Here is a 16,400-nt window from a genome sequence, read left to right as displayed (position 1 = left end):
ATATACTTTGAGTAGACCTATCCATGCTTTATGAAAACTATCAAGATGGTGAGCATTATAGTCCTCCTAGTTTAAGGTCAAATCCTGTTGGCATAAGTGATGGAGATTTTAATGTTGAGGTTGATGGTAAGCTGGTTCCTTACCCCCCATTACTTCCCCTTAGGGAGGCATGGGCGCTACCGTTGAGCTATAGCCAGAATGCTCAGAATTTCGAAGAGAAGTGATGCAGACTACTGATTTGAGAGATGCAGGATACTTTCCTTTAGAATGCAGTCTAAACATAAGGTTGATATCACGTTCTGTGCCCTGATCTTGACAGAGATAGGATGGGTAATGAGCACTTGAGCAAAAGCGATCCTTGTCATACACAAGGAGACAGCACAAGTTTGAAAATTTTTCTGGAATTGAATCATCAGTTCACAAGGTATGACTGTTTTACAAATCATCAATATACAATTGGATTTTAGACTGATGAGGGAGTGAAAAAATCAGTCAAGTCCAAGGACTGCTATTCTTACAAATCCCTTCTCAATACCTGTCACCAGGGATGCTGATAACCTGAGAAAAAACAAAAACAAAATTGCCTGCTGATGGTGAAACTGAACAGTTACAAAACAAGCACGTGTCCTCAATCAATTCACAGTCATCCAAATTGCTGTTATGGGACAAAACCTGCACAATCAGGAGCCTTTTGCAGCATGGTGAATGACCCCATCCATTTATGGCCGTCTTAATGAGGGTCATCTTGCTTCATCACCTGCTTAACATGTTTGGATGTAAGCATCCTCCACATCATGGCAAGTTTTGGATGTCTGCATCCTCATCATGTTTCGGATGGGTGCATTTCCAATATTATGGCAGGTTTCAAATGGATGCATCCATGACATCATGGCAATCTTTTCATCCATAACATCATGACATGTTTTTGGGACACCATGGCACGTTTTCTTTGCACTTCATGGCATTGTTGTATTATGGCAAAATCTCGACGAAGTCCCTATCCAACCTTGTGCCAAACTGTCTAGACAAAGCAGCATGCTCACTAATGCTCCCTTGTTTGTATCCCGCTAGCCTGTTTCTGCTCGATCTTAAAGGATCGGACAGGCTGTGTCTCCTGAACGAGCTGGAATGCTGCTGTATGAACGTCATGTAATCAGGCAAAAATGCAGATGCAGAAACAGGCCTTCCAGCAGCAGACTCCCCTGCTTGGCTAGGACCGGAGTCATAGTCTATAGAGATGAATGAAGTGCTATCAGGCACATATTGTTCCTTTGGGTCAAGCCACTTCTGTCTCACACCTGCCCTTGTTTCATTTTCATCCAAGGAGTCACCTCCTTGGCTGCCATTGCTAGAACCAGTCCCATTTTGCCTATGAGAGTCATTATATACCAGCTTCAAAGCCTGCACCACCTCACCCATGAAAGGGCGGTGGGAAACTTCAGGCTGGACACACATGGAGGCAATGGCAGCTACTCTAGCCAGATTGTCAAGAGGAAAGTTGTTCCCTAGATCAGGATCAACAAGCAGCTCCAGCCCTTCCTTGCTCGTAAGTAGAGGCCGAGCCCAAGTCACAAGATTCTCCTGCCCTGGGGGCTGCGACATGTCAACAGGTTTCCTCCCTGAAAGCAGCTCCAATAGCACAACCCCATAACTGTACACATCACTTTTCACAAGCAAATGGCCAGTCATTGCATATTCAGGAGCAACATACCTGCACCAGATGGCATGCATAAGTGCAACATAGGTTAGCTATCAAGATCAACAATCATTTCAATTTCTACAACTAGAGAAATGCGAGGATCAGAGTGCTTGTGAAGTTTTACCCAAAAGTCCCCATTACTCTTGTAGAAAGGTGGTCCCTTCCTTCATCCGGAGCAGCTTTTGCCAGCCCAAAATCTGAAACCTTTGGATTGAAGTCATTCTCTAAAAGGATGTTGCTTGCCTTGAAATCCCGGTGGATGACACGGGGGTTAGAATCCTCATGAAGATAAGCCAATCCTCGGGCAGCACCTAGAGCTATTTTCATTCGTGCCTCCCAGTCCAATGGAGATGCCTCTTTATCTACACCTGGTAATGCAAACCTTGGTTAGCTTCTCATTGCAGGTCTGTCCATGTAGCCCTAATTTCACAAACGCCTTATATTAGGAGACTCATTGGAAGCTAGCATACTCCAATCCATTAACTTGAAAGGATAACAAGGAAATAAGATGTTGACCATGTTTATCCATGCACCAAATCTTTCATTGTATATCCCTAAACCATGTAGAAGTATACCATGAAGATGAGACTCCACACTCCCGTTCGGGATAAGCTCATATACAAGGCAACGGTTGTGCTCTTCTGTACAGATACCAATCAGCTTCACCAAGTTGCGGTGATGGAGACGACTAAGCATCTCTACTTCAGCAATAAACTCTTTGCCTCCATGTTGATCATCCCTTGTCAGCACTTTGACTGCTACCTTTGTCCCATCATCCAAAACCCCCAAGTATACTCTGCCAAAGCCACCCTCTCCAATAACATTTTCTGACCTGAACTTGTCAGTAGCCTTGTCCAGCTCTGCAAAGGTAAATGTTCTGGCAGTGCTTGCATATGTTGCCATACTTGATGTAAATGACATAGAGGTTGAGCTTCGAAGATCACTACATAAAACGGAGTGTCCACCTGGGATTCAAAGCCTTGATTCAGAGACCCTCTCTCTCTCTCTCTCTCTCTCTCTCTCTCTCTCTCTCTCTCTCACACACACACACACACACAGCATGTTTGTAACTGGGGGACACACACCTACAAAATGGCCAGCCCTTACTTCTACTATCAGGACACCAAATCATAACATAACTATCCCTCCTCTTCCAATACTCGAGCCCAAAATCTCATCTATCAGTAGATTGCAGTAAGAGAATGGTTGTGGTAACACCTGTTGTAGATACATCAAACTGTTCCCTTTCACAGTTAATTTTGCCAATTACTTGCAATGTAGCTGGAATTTTCTTTGCATTATTCAGCCACTTTTAGTCTGAGTGCATCCCAAGCGATATTAGAGGCAGACATTTGACTCCAGTTTGATAAGCAAGCCCCAAGGTGACATCACATAACACTCGGGGAAGCCCTTCCATAAGGTCATGCAGACATGTATTCTTCCGGAGAGACTTGTAGAGACCTCATCCACTTGATTTCCAAGGAGGGGGTTGACAAACTCGATATTAGACAGAGGCACCTCATAACCGTTGTTGCTATTGCTTACAAAATCCTCGCAAAGACAATCAAACTTCAACTCCAGGCTCACCTCCTTGACCTCATCCATGGCACCAATAGGAGTATCCTGAATAACATTATCACCCTTTGCAAGGCTACTATCTCGACGAAAATGCAGCAAGAGAAGGCCTACATTCAGTTTTCCTTCTTGACTTCAAGAAGGCCTACAATGCTTTCTTAGAGGGCACCATGATACAGATGGGCTTCTTGGCCTCTTGGATTCAAGGGTTTTGGCCCTCTACTCTTCAGCACAAAACCAGATCAATGTACCAAGGCTGCCCCCTTGCTCCTTTCCTCTTCCCCTTTGTAGGGGACCTTCCCCTGAGGATTTTTAGTGGGTACCCACATTTTTTACTCTCCTCCCAAGCATTTGGAGGAAAAAATGGAAAAAAAACATGGAGAGTGAAGAAAAATGGGGAAACACCAAAACTGGGCAGGCACACCCACAACAGAGGCCCTGGTGTAGTGTACAGACAGGAGATGACTGCTAACACCCCCTCTTAGCTCCTGGATATGGAACCAACCCCAGGGAGCTAGAGTGCCGCCAAATAGCCTGAGGTAGAGACTTCGTGAAGAGATCTGCCGCATTGTCCTCTGTCGAACAAAACTCTAGCAAGGTGTCATCAGCAAAAAACTTCTCACGAACAAAGTGACTCTGGATGACCGTGGGTTCCTCTTGTGGAAACCCAATCTCGCCAAGTAACCTCTGCAACCGCACCACTTCACAAGCAACACCACAAGCAGCCCGGTACTCTACCTTTGTAGACGACAAGGCAATAGTCGCCTGCCTCTTGTTGCTGCTTCATGAAACAGCTCTTGAGCCAAGGGTAAAACAATAGCTTGATGTGAATCTCCTCGTGTCTCGATCTCCTCCCCAATTTGATTCACTCCAGCTGTGGAGTCTGACTCCATCCATCGTTCCCCCTCTAGGATCACAGCAGAGTCCAAGATCCTTTGTACACTGCAAAAACCGCAAGATCCGCAATCCTGCGTCCCAATGAGTCTTCAAAGGCATCTGCAAAAATGAGCTCAACAGCCCCACCAGGAAGCTCAAAGTCCAATCTGGTGTGCAACAACCAAATCAATGAACCAGGCATCAACCTGCTCACAAGGATCATCAACTATAACTTTCATACGCCAAGTCCTGGGAACTTGCTGAAGAACACACAAGGCCTTCTGGAACTTGTCAACCAGCCCCTTTGAACCCCGAACCTCAAAGCCTAGAGGCTGCGCACCATCCACCTCCACCTGCAAGTCACCATTTGCCACTTGCGTGGCTTTCCTACAAGTCCCCTAGGAAAGAGCTTCCTCAATTGTAGGAGGCTCTTCGTCCCGATTAATACGAGACATTAGAGCATAGTTCACGTCATGAAGAAACTGCCACACATCACCAAACTGAGAACCTGTAAGAGAGAGTGTTGAGAGTTTGTAAATCCCATTCTCCACTCCGCCTTCCCATACAACCTGGCCTGTCGCTTTGTCCCGGAGAGCAACAAAATGCTCCTCAAACTCCACCCATACACCAGTCTTGCAAACCTCATGCCCTGACAACAGATGAAAACCAAGAGATGGAACCTCAGAGGAATGCTTCCCCCCTCTGCCATCGGGAACGATCTCTAACCTGCCCTCAGAATAGGTATAGTGGACTCGTCACCAATCAGGATGTGACCTGCGTGCCTCCGAAGATCCTATAATAACTCTCGGGAAGGAGTCATACGCCTAGAAGTACCACTATCAAGAATTCAATCCGGAGTGTCCCTAGTGTCCAACTGCCTCCCTACTCGAAGAAGATGTGAAACGCCGGTGTCCATAATCTCCAAGTGCACAAAAGCTGGAGTCTTCATGATTACTGTTGAGGAATCGTCACTCTTCTCGGTGAGCCACTTAGGACATTTTCTCCAATAATGGCCTTTCTCGCAACAATTGTTACACGTCCTCTTTGCCTTAAAGGCGTCACGATCCACATCGGGCTTCTCCTCGGAAGACTTCTCTTGTGAAGACTTCCCTTTGCCCTTACTGCGGCATTGCAATCGTTGGCCAGTCAAGGCCTCAGAACCTTCGCCCTATGGAGGGTTCAAAAAACGCTCTTCCTAGTCCAAGCGCATAGGCACAAGCTCCTCCCATGTGATGGTGTTGAGCCTACCACTAGTAATCAAAGAGGAGTAAAAGGCTGAGTACTGTGAGGTCAGATGAGACAGGAAGTGATGGCCATGTCCTCTGAAGATATCTCCTTCCCAGCCTGAAGAACCTCCTACTGAAGAGCCTGCAACTTGTTGATGTGCTCCCGCATCGTCGACAACTTTGCAGGATCCATCACTTGCATCGGAACTTCCAAGGAGATCCTCTTCATGGGTGATACCCTGTTGTACAGAGAAGCCAAATGCTGCCAAATCCCTCTGGCCAGGGTCATATGCTTTATATGGTTGATCACCTGTGGTGTGCAATTTAGGAAGATGAAAGAACACACACTGGCATTGACACGATCCCACAACTGTGCCTGAGCCTCCTGTTCTTTTTGAGTAGAGGGTAACAACTCCCCATCCTCCAACTCCGACCGTGGAACACCAACAATAATGAAATCAACGAAGTCATAAGACTCCAATACAGACTCCATCATTACCTTCCATATGCCGTAGTTGGTCTTGTCCAACTGTCGAACGTGGGGAGAGTAGGGATCTTCACGTGCTTCTCAGCCATCTCATGCAAGTCTGCCATCAGGGTGGTTACTTTGGTCTTGTGAAGGGAGGATGGGTGGGAAAAAAGATGAAGAAGAGGCTACAACTAATATGCAAGGTGGCTATCCAACGGTGATGGCCACCTTCTACCCAATCTCCAAGTCCCGAACAACCCAAGAGATCTCGATTCAGCACCAAAAAACCAGCAGTCCCACAAGCTCTTCAAATCTCCCGTAAGCTCCAAGGTCTTCAAAAAAACAGTCCCACAAGCTGTCCAATTGTCTCCAACCTTCAAGCCACCTGGGGCTCTAATACCATGTCAGAATACGCAACAGATATGAGACAAATTGCTGAGAGCACAGCGTAGCAAGATACCAACATGAAGATGAGCAAACGCAAGAGAACCTCCAACAGGAAAAACGCTGAAGTGTGTATGGAAGAGAAAACGCAGATGAGAGAGTGAGGTTGTGTGAATTCTTCACTATATACAAGATCCGGTACAACAATACCCAACATAAAAAGTATGGGGGGCAAGGGGCCATTTTATATGACCCCAGGCTACTGGTCGGCCAATCTAAAACAAGCCGACAGCAGCCACTACTCACGACCAGCACCAGGTGTGCACACGACCAGAAAAACCCTGGTCAGCCAGGTGCCAGCAGTCGGCCTGGTCACCAGAAGGGGTCTGGTAGCAGAACAACAAGTCGGCCAGCAACAGAATCAGCCGACAACTCTCCACACCTTAGAAAAACGGGAAAAAAACATGAAGAGTGAGGAAAAATGAGAAACACCAAAACTGGGCGGGCACACCCACAACAGAGGCCCTAGTGTAGTGTACAGACAAGAGATGCCTGCTAACAATACAATACAGTGGCCCCCTCTCCATATATCCAACTCTTCAATTGGCGATCTTCGGCGATCCAACTTTGTAAAGTCGATAACCGTTGGATTCTGAGATGTAACTAACCAAAATATGATGCTTGGACTTAGCATCCAGCTTCCCACTATCACCATCACGTACATGAACAAATGCATCTAAGCCAAAAACCCGAAAGTGTAAAACCGAGGGTTTTCGGCCTAGGTGAGGTTTGCCTTGGAATAGCAGAAGTAGGGGACCGATTGAGAATATAAACAGCAGCAACAACTACCTCCACCCAAAGCTTTTGAGGACTTCGATGTTCCAACATTGTCCGAGTCATCTCAATCACTGTTCAGTTCTTTCGCTCCACCACACTTCCCTTCCAAGTCCCACATGCGACTCCAACATTGTCGGCCATAAGTGGCCTTGTTGGCGCAGTAGTCACAAACCTTCAGGTTGCCTGAAGGAGGAGGGGTTGAAGACCCCTTCATCTCTGCATCCTTGGAGTCCTTAGAGTCCTTAGAGGGAGGTGCCCCACCTTTGCCTTTGTTAGGCTGCCCCCCTCTCTGTCCAATAAAGCCTGGTTACCTTTCTTTGAAGAAGAATCCTTGAATCTGCTCTCCTAATCAAGGACCATAGGCACTAGCTTATCCCAAGTAATGGTTTTTGTCCGTCTTGAGGTAAGAAGTGAAGAATAGAAGCTCTCATATTTTGGGGGCATAGACGGATGGCTATATCCTCAATGGAAATCTCCTTCCCGCACCTAGAAATCTCAGATCGCAATGACTCCATTTTGTTGATATGATCCCGCATAAAAGTAGAATCAATGGGTGAGAGCTTCAACATTTGAAGCTCCAGGGAAACTCCCTTCATGGGTGTCTTCCGGTCGTAGATATCAAAGAGTCTCTTCCAAGCAACATGTGCATGGGTATCCTGTTTGATGTGAGCGATGAGACTGAGGGTTGAGAGTTCAAAAGGATGAACAACCGAGCATGGGCATTAAGCCGATCCAATAAAGGAGCTTCGTGCATAAAGGCATCCCTTGTATCCTCATCCTCTGAAGTGTGAGGATGAGGACCGGTCGAGTGATGAACTCCAAAAGATCGTAAGTCTCCAAGATTGCTTCCACCATGACTTTCCAGATGTCGTAGTCTGTGCCATCGAACTTGGCATCTGAAGGAAAAGTCGCAAGAGCGGGTATCTGAACCGCCCGAGGTTGGATGAGTGCCATCATGTACCTCCTCTAAAAAATGCAACCACCAAAACAGCCCAAGATCTGCTCTCTACACTTGTAGGAAGGGTAGGTGGGATAGAAAGAGAGTGGAGAAAAAAAAAACACAAAAATGCACATCTGCCCCTACGGAGAAGAAAACGCAGGTGTGCAGCACTATGGACAGCCACCAAGTTAATGTGGAAGTGCAGCAAAAATCAGCAGCAATCAGCGATTCCAAGTCTAGATGCCTCTGGGCTTTGATACCATGTCAGAGGCAACGGAAAGATGTAGGCAAATGACAAAAACCCTAGAGATGGAAGAAAACAGCAAAACGTTGATGCACTAATCCTCAAGAAAAGATGGATACAACCAGCCCGTAGGCAAGGAGTGGACTCCATAGGCAGAGGGCTAAAGGTGCTCATCACCAAATGATCAAAAAACAATGATGAGAAGTGAGGGAGAGGGCAACGTATATATACACCCCATATGAGCTGGCCGACTGCCTCCTAGTTGCTACATGACCTGAAAAATAGGCATAAATGCCATAAAACAGGGTGGGCAACCCACAACAAAAGCCCATAAAATAGGGAAAAAATATGGGGAAAATGGGGGAAAATATGGGAGGTGCATAAGCATGGAAAGGCCCCCCATAGGCACCAGAATAGCTACCAACAAGAGATGATATACGCTAACAGCTTATGCCATGGCACGAGCATGCACGTGACATTGTCATACAAAAGAGAATCCTGCAATTCTCTTCGCAGAGGCCCTACCTCACGAACAGGTGAAACATCTTCTTCAATATATGGGCGTCAGTCCATGTCACTAAGAAGAGGTGTTGGAAAGCAATGTCAAGACCTCAACACTAGTGTAGACATGCAGAGATGCAAGTTTGGGTGTTGTTGCATGCATGCATGCAAGTCAAGACAAGAGATCTTGTATTGCATGTGAAGGATCGACACATGTGGGTCATTTTTGATGCACGCATGGGCTGTAGTAGTCATGCATGTGTTTGCATGTTCATGCATGCATTAAGTCATGACAAGAGTCTTTGGTGGCTGGAACTGAGGCGTGGAGCAGTTTAGCATGACAGGCAACCACTTTGTGTGAGCTGAACTGAGGTGGAAAGGGGCTTTACTGAATCAACCATCTGAAGTGGAGTCTTTTCACCTACTCTCACCTGGCAGGTGAACATGCACCTGGAGCTTCTTTACATGCAAGTGAATTTTTGAGCCCACCTTTGGCCACCATGCACACTACTTAATCCTCTATATCCCACCAAATCAGATGCACTCCATACACTTGTAGCAAGTCTACCTATAGAAGGTCCTCCCCTGATATGTATATTAAGGCCTTGTGCCATCACATGTAATATAACAATTCTAGAGTTCATTGAAGTACAATTTTGAGTAGATAGTTTTTATGAGCATTTTCAGCTTCTACTGATTGAGAGATTCAATCTTATACTTAATGCTGATTTTCTTGTCCTCTCTATCTTTCTCAAAGTGCATCTTTGTTGTTCTCTAATTTGGTCCGTTCTAGAGCACTCTCTAGATCGTTTACACCTTACCCTCTATAAGAGTGGGTTCGCATGCCAAAAAAAAAAATTTACCAGAAAAAAAGATCCTTCTATTAGTTATATGAAAAACCAGCCAATAGGGTGAAATACAAACACAAAACCTCTAAAAGAGGATGAAACCCAGGGGAGGATAGGCCCCTCCATGGCTAGCCACTCTCAAAGGGAAACTACTGCATACAAGGGGAGGGGGGAGATAAAACCGGTGGCCTATAGTGCCAAGTGGGGTCTCCTCCACTATCCGAGAGGAAGGGACCCTACTGCGAAATGTGTAGAAAGGCCTCTTGATGTTTTCGCATATGGTCCGACCTCCCTGTAACTTCCCCCACTGGCCGCGGAGGGTATGAATGATATCTGCCCATGTCACGAATGGACTCCGCTACGGGGGTGAGTGCCCTCAATGGTCTCCTTGCATCGTGCCCGCCAAATATGAAATGCCGCTATGGTGCTGATGATCTCCCATCTCTGACAAGTGCCAGGGGACCATGCTTGTACTCTACTCGAGAGCGGCGGTTAGGGATAGACTCTATCCTGCAGAGTGTGAGAGGGCCTGCAATTCGCATGCAATTTTAAGAGTGGGTTTACACAAATTAAGCATGCCAAAGTTTTCCCTTGCAGGTGCTAAACCTGGAGACACTCAAACACAGTGAGTGGTCTATTTACTTGCTTGAACAAATCAACAAATTGCAAGAAGAGAATGCCACTCTCAAGGTTCGGCTTCATGAAGTAGAAGATCGACTCATGATCTTAGAAAACAATCCAAGCCTAGAAATTGGGACCCCACAGAAAGAAGAAATTATTGCCAAGGTAGGGAGAGGTGACGGAAAAACTAAAAGAAGAGGTGAAAGGTAAGGTAAGGGGAGACCTGCAAGAGATTATTGGTACCATACAAGTGGTGTGGCAAACTAAATCGAGGAAAACAAACAAAGGAAGTCAATGGAGCAATCAAGGAAATTGAAGGGTACCAAAGTATGGATTGAAGGTATGGATTGACAATGAGCTCACCCCAATGCAACTGAAGAAAAAATTGAAGGGTACCAAAATATGGATTGAAGGTCTGGATTGACAATGAGCTCACCCCAGTGCAACTGCAACTGAAGAAAAAAGAGGCCGAAGTCACTACGTTAAGAAGATTAAATGGTTTGTTTTCCTCGATGGAAAATCTCTCATTCAAAATTTTCGCAATCCAAAACCAGTTGCTTGTCCGCTATTAATCATCTGACAGCCTCCAATAAGGAATTGTTTGCATCTCCTAGTGACGTAGTAGATGAACATGAGGACTTCTTTTTTTAGTTTTGTTTGATGTTTCTTTTATCTGGGATTAGAGATTTGGCATAAGACCTTTATTGTCTTCATCTATGTATTTGGTCTCACAAGTAATTTTAGCCTTCCATAGACGTAATACTCTCTCTCTCTCTCTCTCTCTCTCTCTCTCTCACACACACACACACCCTTGATACCCGTACCTGATCTTTTGGTCCTCGCAGATACTAGCACAGGTTTTGCAGGAGGAGGAGTTTCCTTACGACGGCCAAACTTCACGAACAAGAGCCAAAAACCTCCAAGACAAATCACCAAAACAATGGCCGAGGATAATGCAATCACAGCTATAGTCCCAATACCCAGCTTGTGACTTTTCTTATTCACATTTACTCCAAAGGGATTCTGGTTTGGGTTTCCATTTGTTCCGAGTGGCCCTCCAGTGCCAGTTTCACTTGGGGGTGAAGGAGGAAGACCTTCAATCCCATCATTTAGACCATCAGCCTCTCAAATGTATATGACTAGCAACATGAATAGAGTCCAAAAATATTGATTTGTATAAGGTAGCTGTACCTGGATAGCGGACATATACAACACTGTAGTTGCCAAAAAGTGTTGTATTCAGAAGCACTTCATGGTTCCAAAACTTTTGAAATATAAGGAGTGCAGTCAGGTTGTCAAACTCTTGATCTAAAGGCACCAGATTCACATCTACAATGGAGATATCAGGATTTTGACTGTCTGCATTTGCTCCAATGACCTCAACCTGGCTAGGTGAGAGCACTGTACCCTCAGCAAGGTTTGCCGCAAGCACGGATATCAAGGGGAAAAGAGAATAGAGTGGCACACTCAGCTCAATCTCAACTTGAATTGGAGGAACACATCCACATGGCGACATGAAAGGAGTTTTTGTCAAAGGAGGTAAACACACTAAAGCACCGCAATCTGCAAGCGGCCATATCAAAATGCACTGTCAGGGCCACCACTCTCACAACCGTATCATCCTTTTGACCAAAAATGCTGAAATGTACGCTATATCAAAATTAAAAACACTTGAACTTATACTTGTACCTTCATTTGGTGGAGGTGGAGATGATGGCATATGTGCAATGTTGACTGGTGGTGAAGCGCTCCTAGAAGGGGGAGGAGCAACCCCTTGGGCTGCACTAACAGACATAATGCACCCATTCATAAGAGTTAACGCTAATAAAATGACAGACATTGCACCCTATACCAATGGAGGAAAGTCAATGCAGAGGGTCACTTTCAAAAGTTTGTACAAATCAGATCAAATGAGCTAAGAGAACCACCAAAGTGTTATTAAACAAGAGAAAGAAACAGAAAAGAAGGCAGTTACACTTACCTGGAGTTGGGGTGATTGGGATGTCGGAATGCCTATGTGCAGGCGGCGGTGGCGGCAATCGTCTTGGCAATGGTGGCGGTGGTGGTCTCCATGGCAGTGGCGGCAATCTCTGAGGAGGCGGCAACGGCGGTGGCGGAAGTCTCCGTGGCAACCGAGGTGGCAGCGGTGGTGGGAAGCTTGATGCTTTAGGTCCTGATGCTGGAGGTGGAGAGACAGGGGGAGGAGGGGGATGATGGTGGTGCTTGTGATGATGCCTTCTATGTGGTGGTGGTGGTAAATTTGGGATGGGCCCAGGAGGGTTAGCAATGGGGGCAATGTGTGATGCACTGTTAGGCGGTCTTGGGGGAGGGGGTGACTTTGCAATATGTGAAACAGATGGAGACACTGGTGGAGGAAATCTTGAAGAATGATGGTGCTTTCCAGGCTCTGGAGACAAACTCAGAGCTATGGGATGACCATGGGAGGTCGTATTACGGGATTTTTCTTGAGAATGATGACTACTATATTGTCTTGGAGGTAGAGAAACGCCCTCTGCACTTCGAGAAGCTGCTAAAACAGGCAAAACAGCAAGTGACCTGCCTGTAAAGTCTGATATGGAAATTGAAACCCCGTATTCTTTGGGCATGATAAAATAAGATGCTTGTTTCTGCAGGTGAGTTCCCCCATCAACTTGAGGTCCATCTGTATCACTACCTCTGACATGATACTCTAAATTCTTAGGCTCGCCAATGTCCTGCCCTCCATCTGCATAGCAAAAGTGGAAACTCTAAGTTACTACCGGGCTCAAAAGGCCAATTTAGAAAGTCACTCATTCTCAAATTATCAAGAAGTAGACATGATATAGTGGTGAGATGTAGACATTAGTCAGAAGGCACAAATGCTAACTACAAAATGCCTATGGCATATGTGAAGGATACAAAACATGCATCAATAGTTTATCACAACAGGTTGCAAGGGGATCATGGTCTTGATATTGGTTAGTAGAGCTCCCCCCACTTGCTATTAATCGAAAGACTGTGTTTCCACTTCCTGTAGTGAGTTAGGTGTTTCTCAGGCATGAATGACTCTTTACCGCACATGAGCTTTAGTGTGCACTGACTTCAACTCTAAGGGTAGCCCAGAAGTTCACTTGAAGGACATGAATTGACCACTTGTTTCAGTACAAACATGCTGGATATACTACCTATTTCATTATCAAACCTTAATTTAATGGTATCTCAACTGCATGTGGAGTTGAACCCCCTACGTACTACAGCCTATATATTTGAGGGGGAGCTGCTCTGGATGCACGGCCCAAGTTCATGCAGAGAGCCCACACTTCTGCACAACATGCAATTAGACATCATAAGAAAATCTCACCCTATGCTCCCAGTGCTTGCTAGTTCCAAGCGCAATGCACTCACAACACAGGGCACAAGTTTTTCCCAACTATTCTCGCACACCCTGAACCTCTTAATATATGAACTGCATGTCATGGCATATAACATAAACTGGATGCTCATTGACCTGCATTTTAAAATTCTCAGGAGAAAAGTTGCACAGAGTAGGGCTGTTGCATGTAAAAAGCACATGTGAGCACGTGCACATCTACATGCGGTTGTGTTGGTGAGCATGTGCACGTGTGCATGTCCTGACACATCTTCACACCAGTAAACTATGATGCATAGGCAACAGGTGCGAGCATGACCATGGCCTGCAAGATATCAGGCACATAAATCAATGGAAAGCTTGCTCATGTCATTACCTCATAATATACAGTTCTCTTGTAGACCTACTCAACGAGTGCACTTGTAAACAAACCTACTCAGCAACAAAAATGCTCTCCATTTTTCAGGTATTATGTGATTGCTTCTCTGCAACAAAGCTGTCAACGTTCCAGATGCTTATAGGAAGTTCCACACTTAACATGAACCAGGGAGCTGCAAGCATCTGTTTCAGTAGATATTAGGGCAGGTGGGTTACTGGTACGTGTGAGCTGATGGCGAAAGAACCCTTCGTTGATAGTTTAAGGGAATGTCAGGAGCCTTAGCCTTAAAAATTGGCATACCACAAGATCAGCAAACACAGTGAATACCGTTTAGAAACTTATGTAAAGGGTTGAAACAGTATATAAAACGCCAGTAATCAGGAAGACTGTATAAAGGTTGAGGACAGATTAATGCACTGCTTAGCGATGACTAGGGTTGGAGGACCTACCGCGGCCATAAGCTTGTGAGCTCACGAAGAAGAGAAGGACAAGGTGAAGCACGCGAACCATCATTGGAGGCGTCATTCTATGCGCCCATCATTTTTCTGCTTCACGAAAGGAAGCGCACACTATTATCTAGAAAACTTATTCCTATCTTGTCTGCAACTGACGATCGCCCATTGCATATACAGAGACAGCACGAGAGCCCAACAGAGAAAACGCACTCTGAGATCCATTCCGTGTACATCCAGCCAGCGCCCATTTTCCAAAGCTTTCCCACACAGCCCCCTATGTCTCTTTAAGCTTTGAAAAACTCTTCTATGTGTGTGTTTGGCTCGCCGTTGCACTGGGGTTCTCTTCTGTACGCTCCAGATCGATGAGAAGAGTGAAAACTTCCCGCTCCCACAAACTGAGCCTGAAAACCTTCAAAATGGGTGAGAAAACAACGATCTATGACTCGAAGATTTATATTCTCTGTCTTTCTGTAAGCACCTGAGCAAGCATTGAATGTGCATCCTTCACAAGAGCCTGCAAACCTACAACTACTGACAATTTGAGGGGGGGTTTCTCTGCTGTATGTAGATTAGGAACGTCGAGGAGGAAGGAGAAGAGGACACGGGTGATGGTTGGGTGCGCGATGGGGAGGAGGAAACGTCTGCGCTGTGACAGGTGAGAGATGGGGGGAAATGAATTTGTTCAGTTGGGCGGAGTAGGAAGGGAGGATCTCATCACGGAAAGAAGGGGGGAAGAGAAAGAGAGGGGTTGGGTTTTGTCAGAGTGCAGAGGGGCTGAGAAGGTGAGGGTTAGAGAGAGAAAGAGAAGGAGAAGCTATTCAATGAGAACGTGAAGGACAGCTTTGTTTGCTCCTCTCCTTTCGCTCTTTAAATCAAACCGCCCGGCGTATATACGTAGGTAGAAGCGAGCTATGGCGCTGCAAGCAGAGTCCGGTGTGACCGGACGCTAGGTAGTGATGGGTAGTTCCGAGCTACTCTGCTAAGGAAACAAGCAAAAAACAATTTGAAATTAAGATGAAAACGGCCCAGTTCGTAGCGTGTAAGCTACCAACTTAAATTGATGAGAGAGTGAAAACTGTGAAAAATATAGGGTATTGGGCGTTAAAAGCGGCTCTGTTTTTGTGTGTTGGTAGCAACTTGGGCTCTTGCAAAGCCCACGCGGAAGGGTGCGAGGAGGGCTCGGCGAGCTCTTTGGGTAGCTCAAAAAGAGTTAGTTAGGCTCTCCCGAAGACCAAGAGTTCGTTGAGATGTAGGGGCGATGTGATTGAGCTTTGTTTTGGGCGGTGTAACAGGGTCTATTTCTGAGTTTAAAGGGCTTGTTTTTAGCGATGGCAAGACGTGCTTGTCGGAGAATTTTACTAGGCCTTTTCACTGCTGAAAAACTTGTCAAGCTCCTGCAAATTTGCCCTCGCTGAGCTTAGGGGCTTGTTGGGCGATGGCGAAAAGGCCTTTAATGAGCTTGTCAAGCTCCTGCAAATTTGCCCTCGCTGAGATTATCGGCTTGTTGGGCGATGGCGAAAAGGCCTTTGATGAGCTTAAGGGCTTGTTGGGCGATGGCGAAGAGCCGTTCACTGAGCTTATGGGGCTAAATCCTCGAATTTGACCTGAAGAGCTTGTAGGGGGATGAAAAGCCGACGGAGAAGAGCTCGAATAATTTTACTGTGTTGGTGGGCGATGTCAGAAAGGTTTGATCGTCCTGAAGAGTTTGTTGGGCGATGGCAAAAAGCTCATAGAAGAGGTTGTTGGGAAGCTCCCAAAATTGAACTGATGGACGATGGCAATTGGACTGTGGCAAAGAAGCTGTGTGTCAGGTCGAAAGCCCTTTCTGGCTCGACTGGCGATGGCAAAAAACCTAGTGATTTGGAATGGGGGGCAATGATAAAATCCCTTGTTTTTTTCGCTAATTGAAACTTGTTGGGACCAAAATGCACACAGAAGCTGTGTGGATGGGTCTCTCTCTCCTACATTAGCTGCCAAAACAAGCACTTTTTCTTTAA

General features: G+C 45.9%; 1 protein-coding gene across 3 annotated transcripts; it reads right to left on the bottom strand.

Moving 5' to 3' along the window:
• Positions 1-385: 385 nt before the first annotated feature.
• Positions 386-16,323, bottom strand: LOC147611540 (receptor-like serine/threonine-protein kinase ALE2). Of its 3 annotated transcripts, none has more exons than XM_086784648.1 (8): positions 14,398-16,323; positions 12,202-12,945; positions 11,910-11,999; positions 11,412-11,783; positions 11,045-11,314; positions 2,275-2,664; positions 1,824-2,067; positions 386-1,711 (listed from the first exon to the last, which is right to left on the bottom strand). In XM_086784648.1, exons 1-8 carry the CDS (start codon positions 14,471-14,473, stop codon positions 973-975), a joined length of 2,925 nt encoding a protein of 974 aa, XP_086640774.1. In that variant the 5' UTR covers positions 14,474-16,323; the 3' UTR covers positions 386-972. The 3 variants fall into 3 exon arrangements, with proteins under 3 accessions (XP_086640774.1, XP_086640775.1, XP_086640776.1); XM_086784649.1 differs by having other exon boundaries at positions 13,561-16,322; XM_086784650.1 differs by having other exon boundaries at positions 13,946-16,322.
• Positions 16,324-16,400: the final 77 nt, after the last annotated feature.

The sequence above is a fragment of the Cibotium barometz genome, chromosome 47, assembly GCF_041138505.1.
Source record: "Cibotium barometz isolate CiBa-2024 chromosome 47, ASM4113850v1, whole genome shotgun sequence".
Classification (NCBI taxonomy): Eukaryota; Viridiplantae; Streptophyta; class Polypodiopsida; order Cyatheales; family Cibotiaceae; genus Cibotium; species Cibotium barometz.
Note: the sequence above shows the minus strand (reverse complement) of the source record. Positions and strands in the feature narration are given on the sequence as shown.

Coding starts and splice junctions, on each gene's coding strand:
- LOC147611540 (XM_086784648.1), bottom strand. CDS start 14,473: ATGACGCCTCCAATGATGGTTCGCGTGCTTCACCTTGTCCTTCTCTTC. Junction 11,315..11,411: donor TGTATATGTCCGCTATCCAG/GTACAGCTACCT, acceptor ATGGGATTGAAG/GTCTTCCTCCTTCACCCCCA. Junction 1,712..1,823: donor AGAGTAATGGGGACTTTTGG/GTAAAACTTCAC, acceptor CATCTGGTGCAG/GTATGTTGCTCCTGAATATG.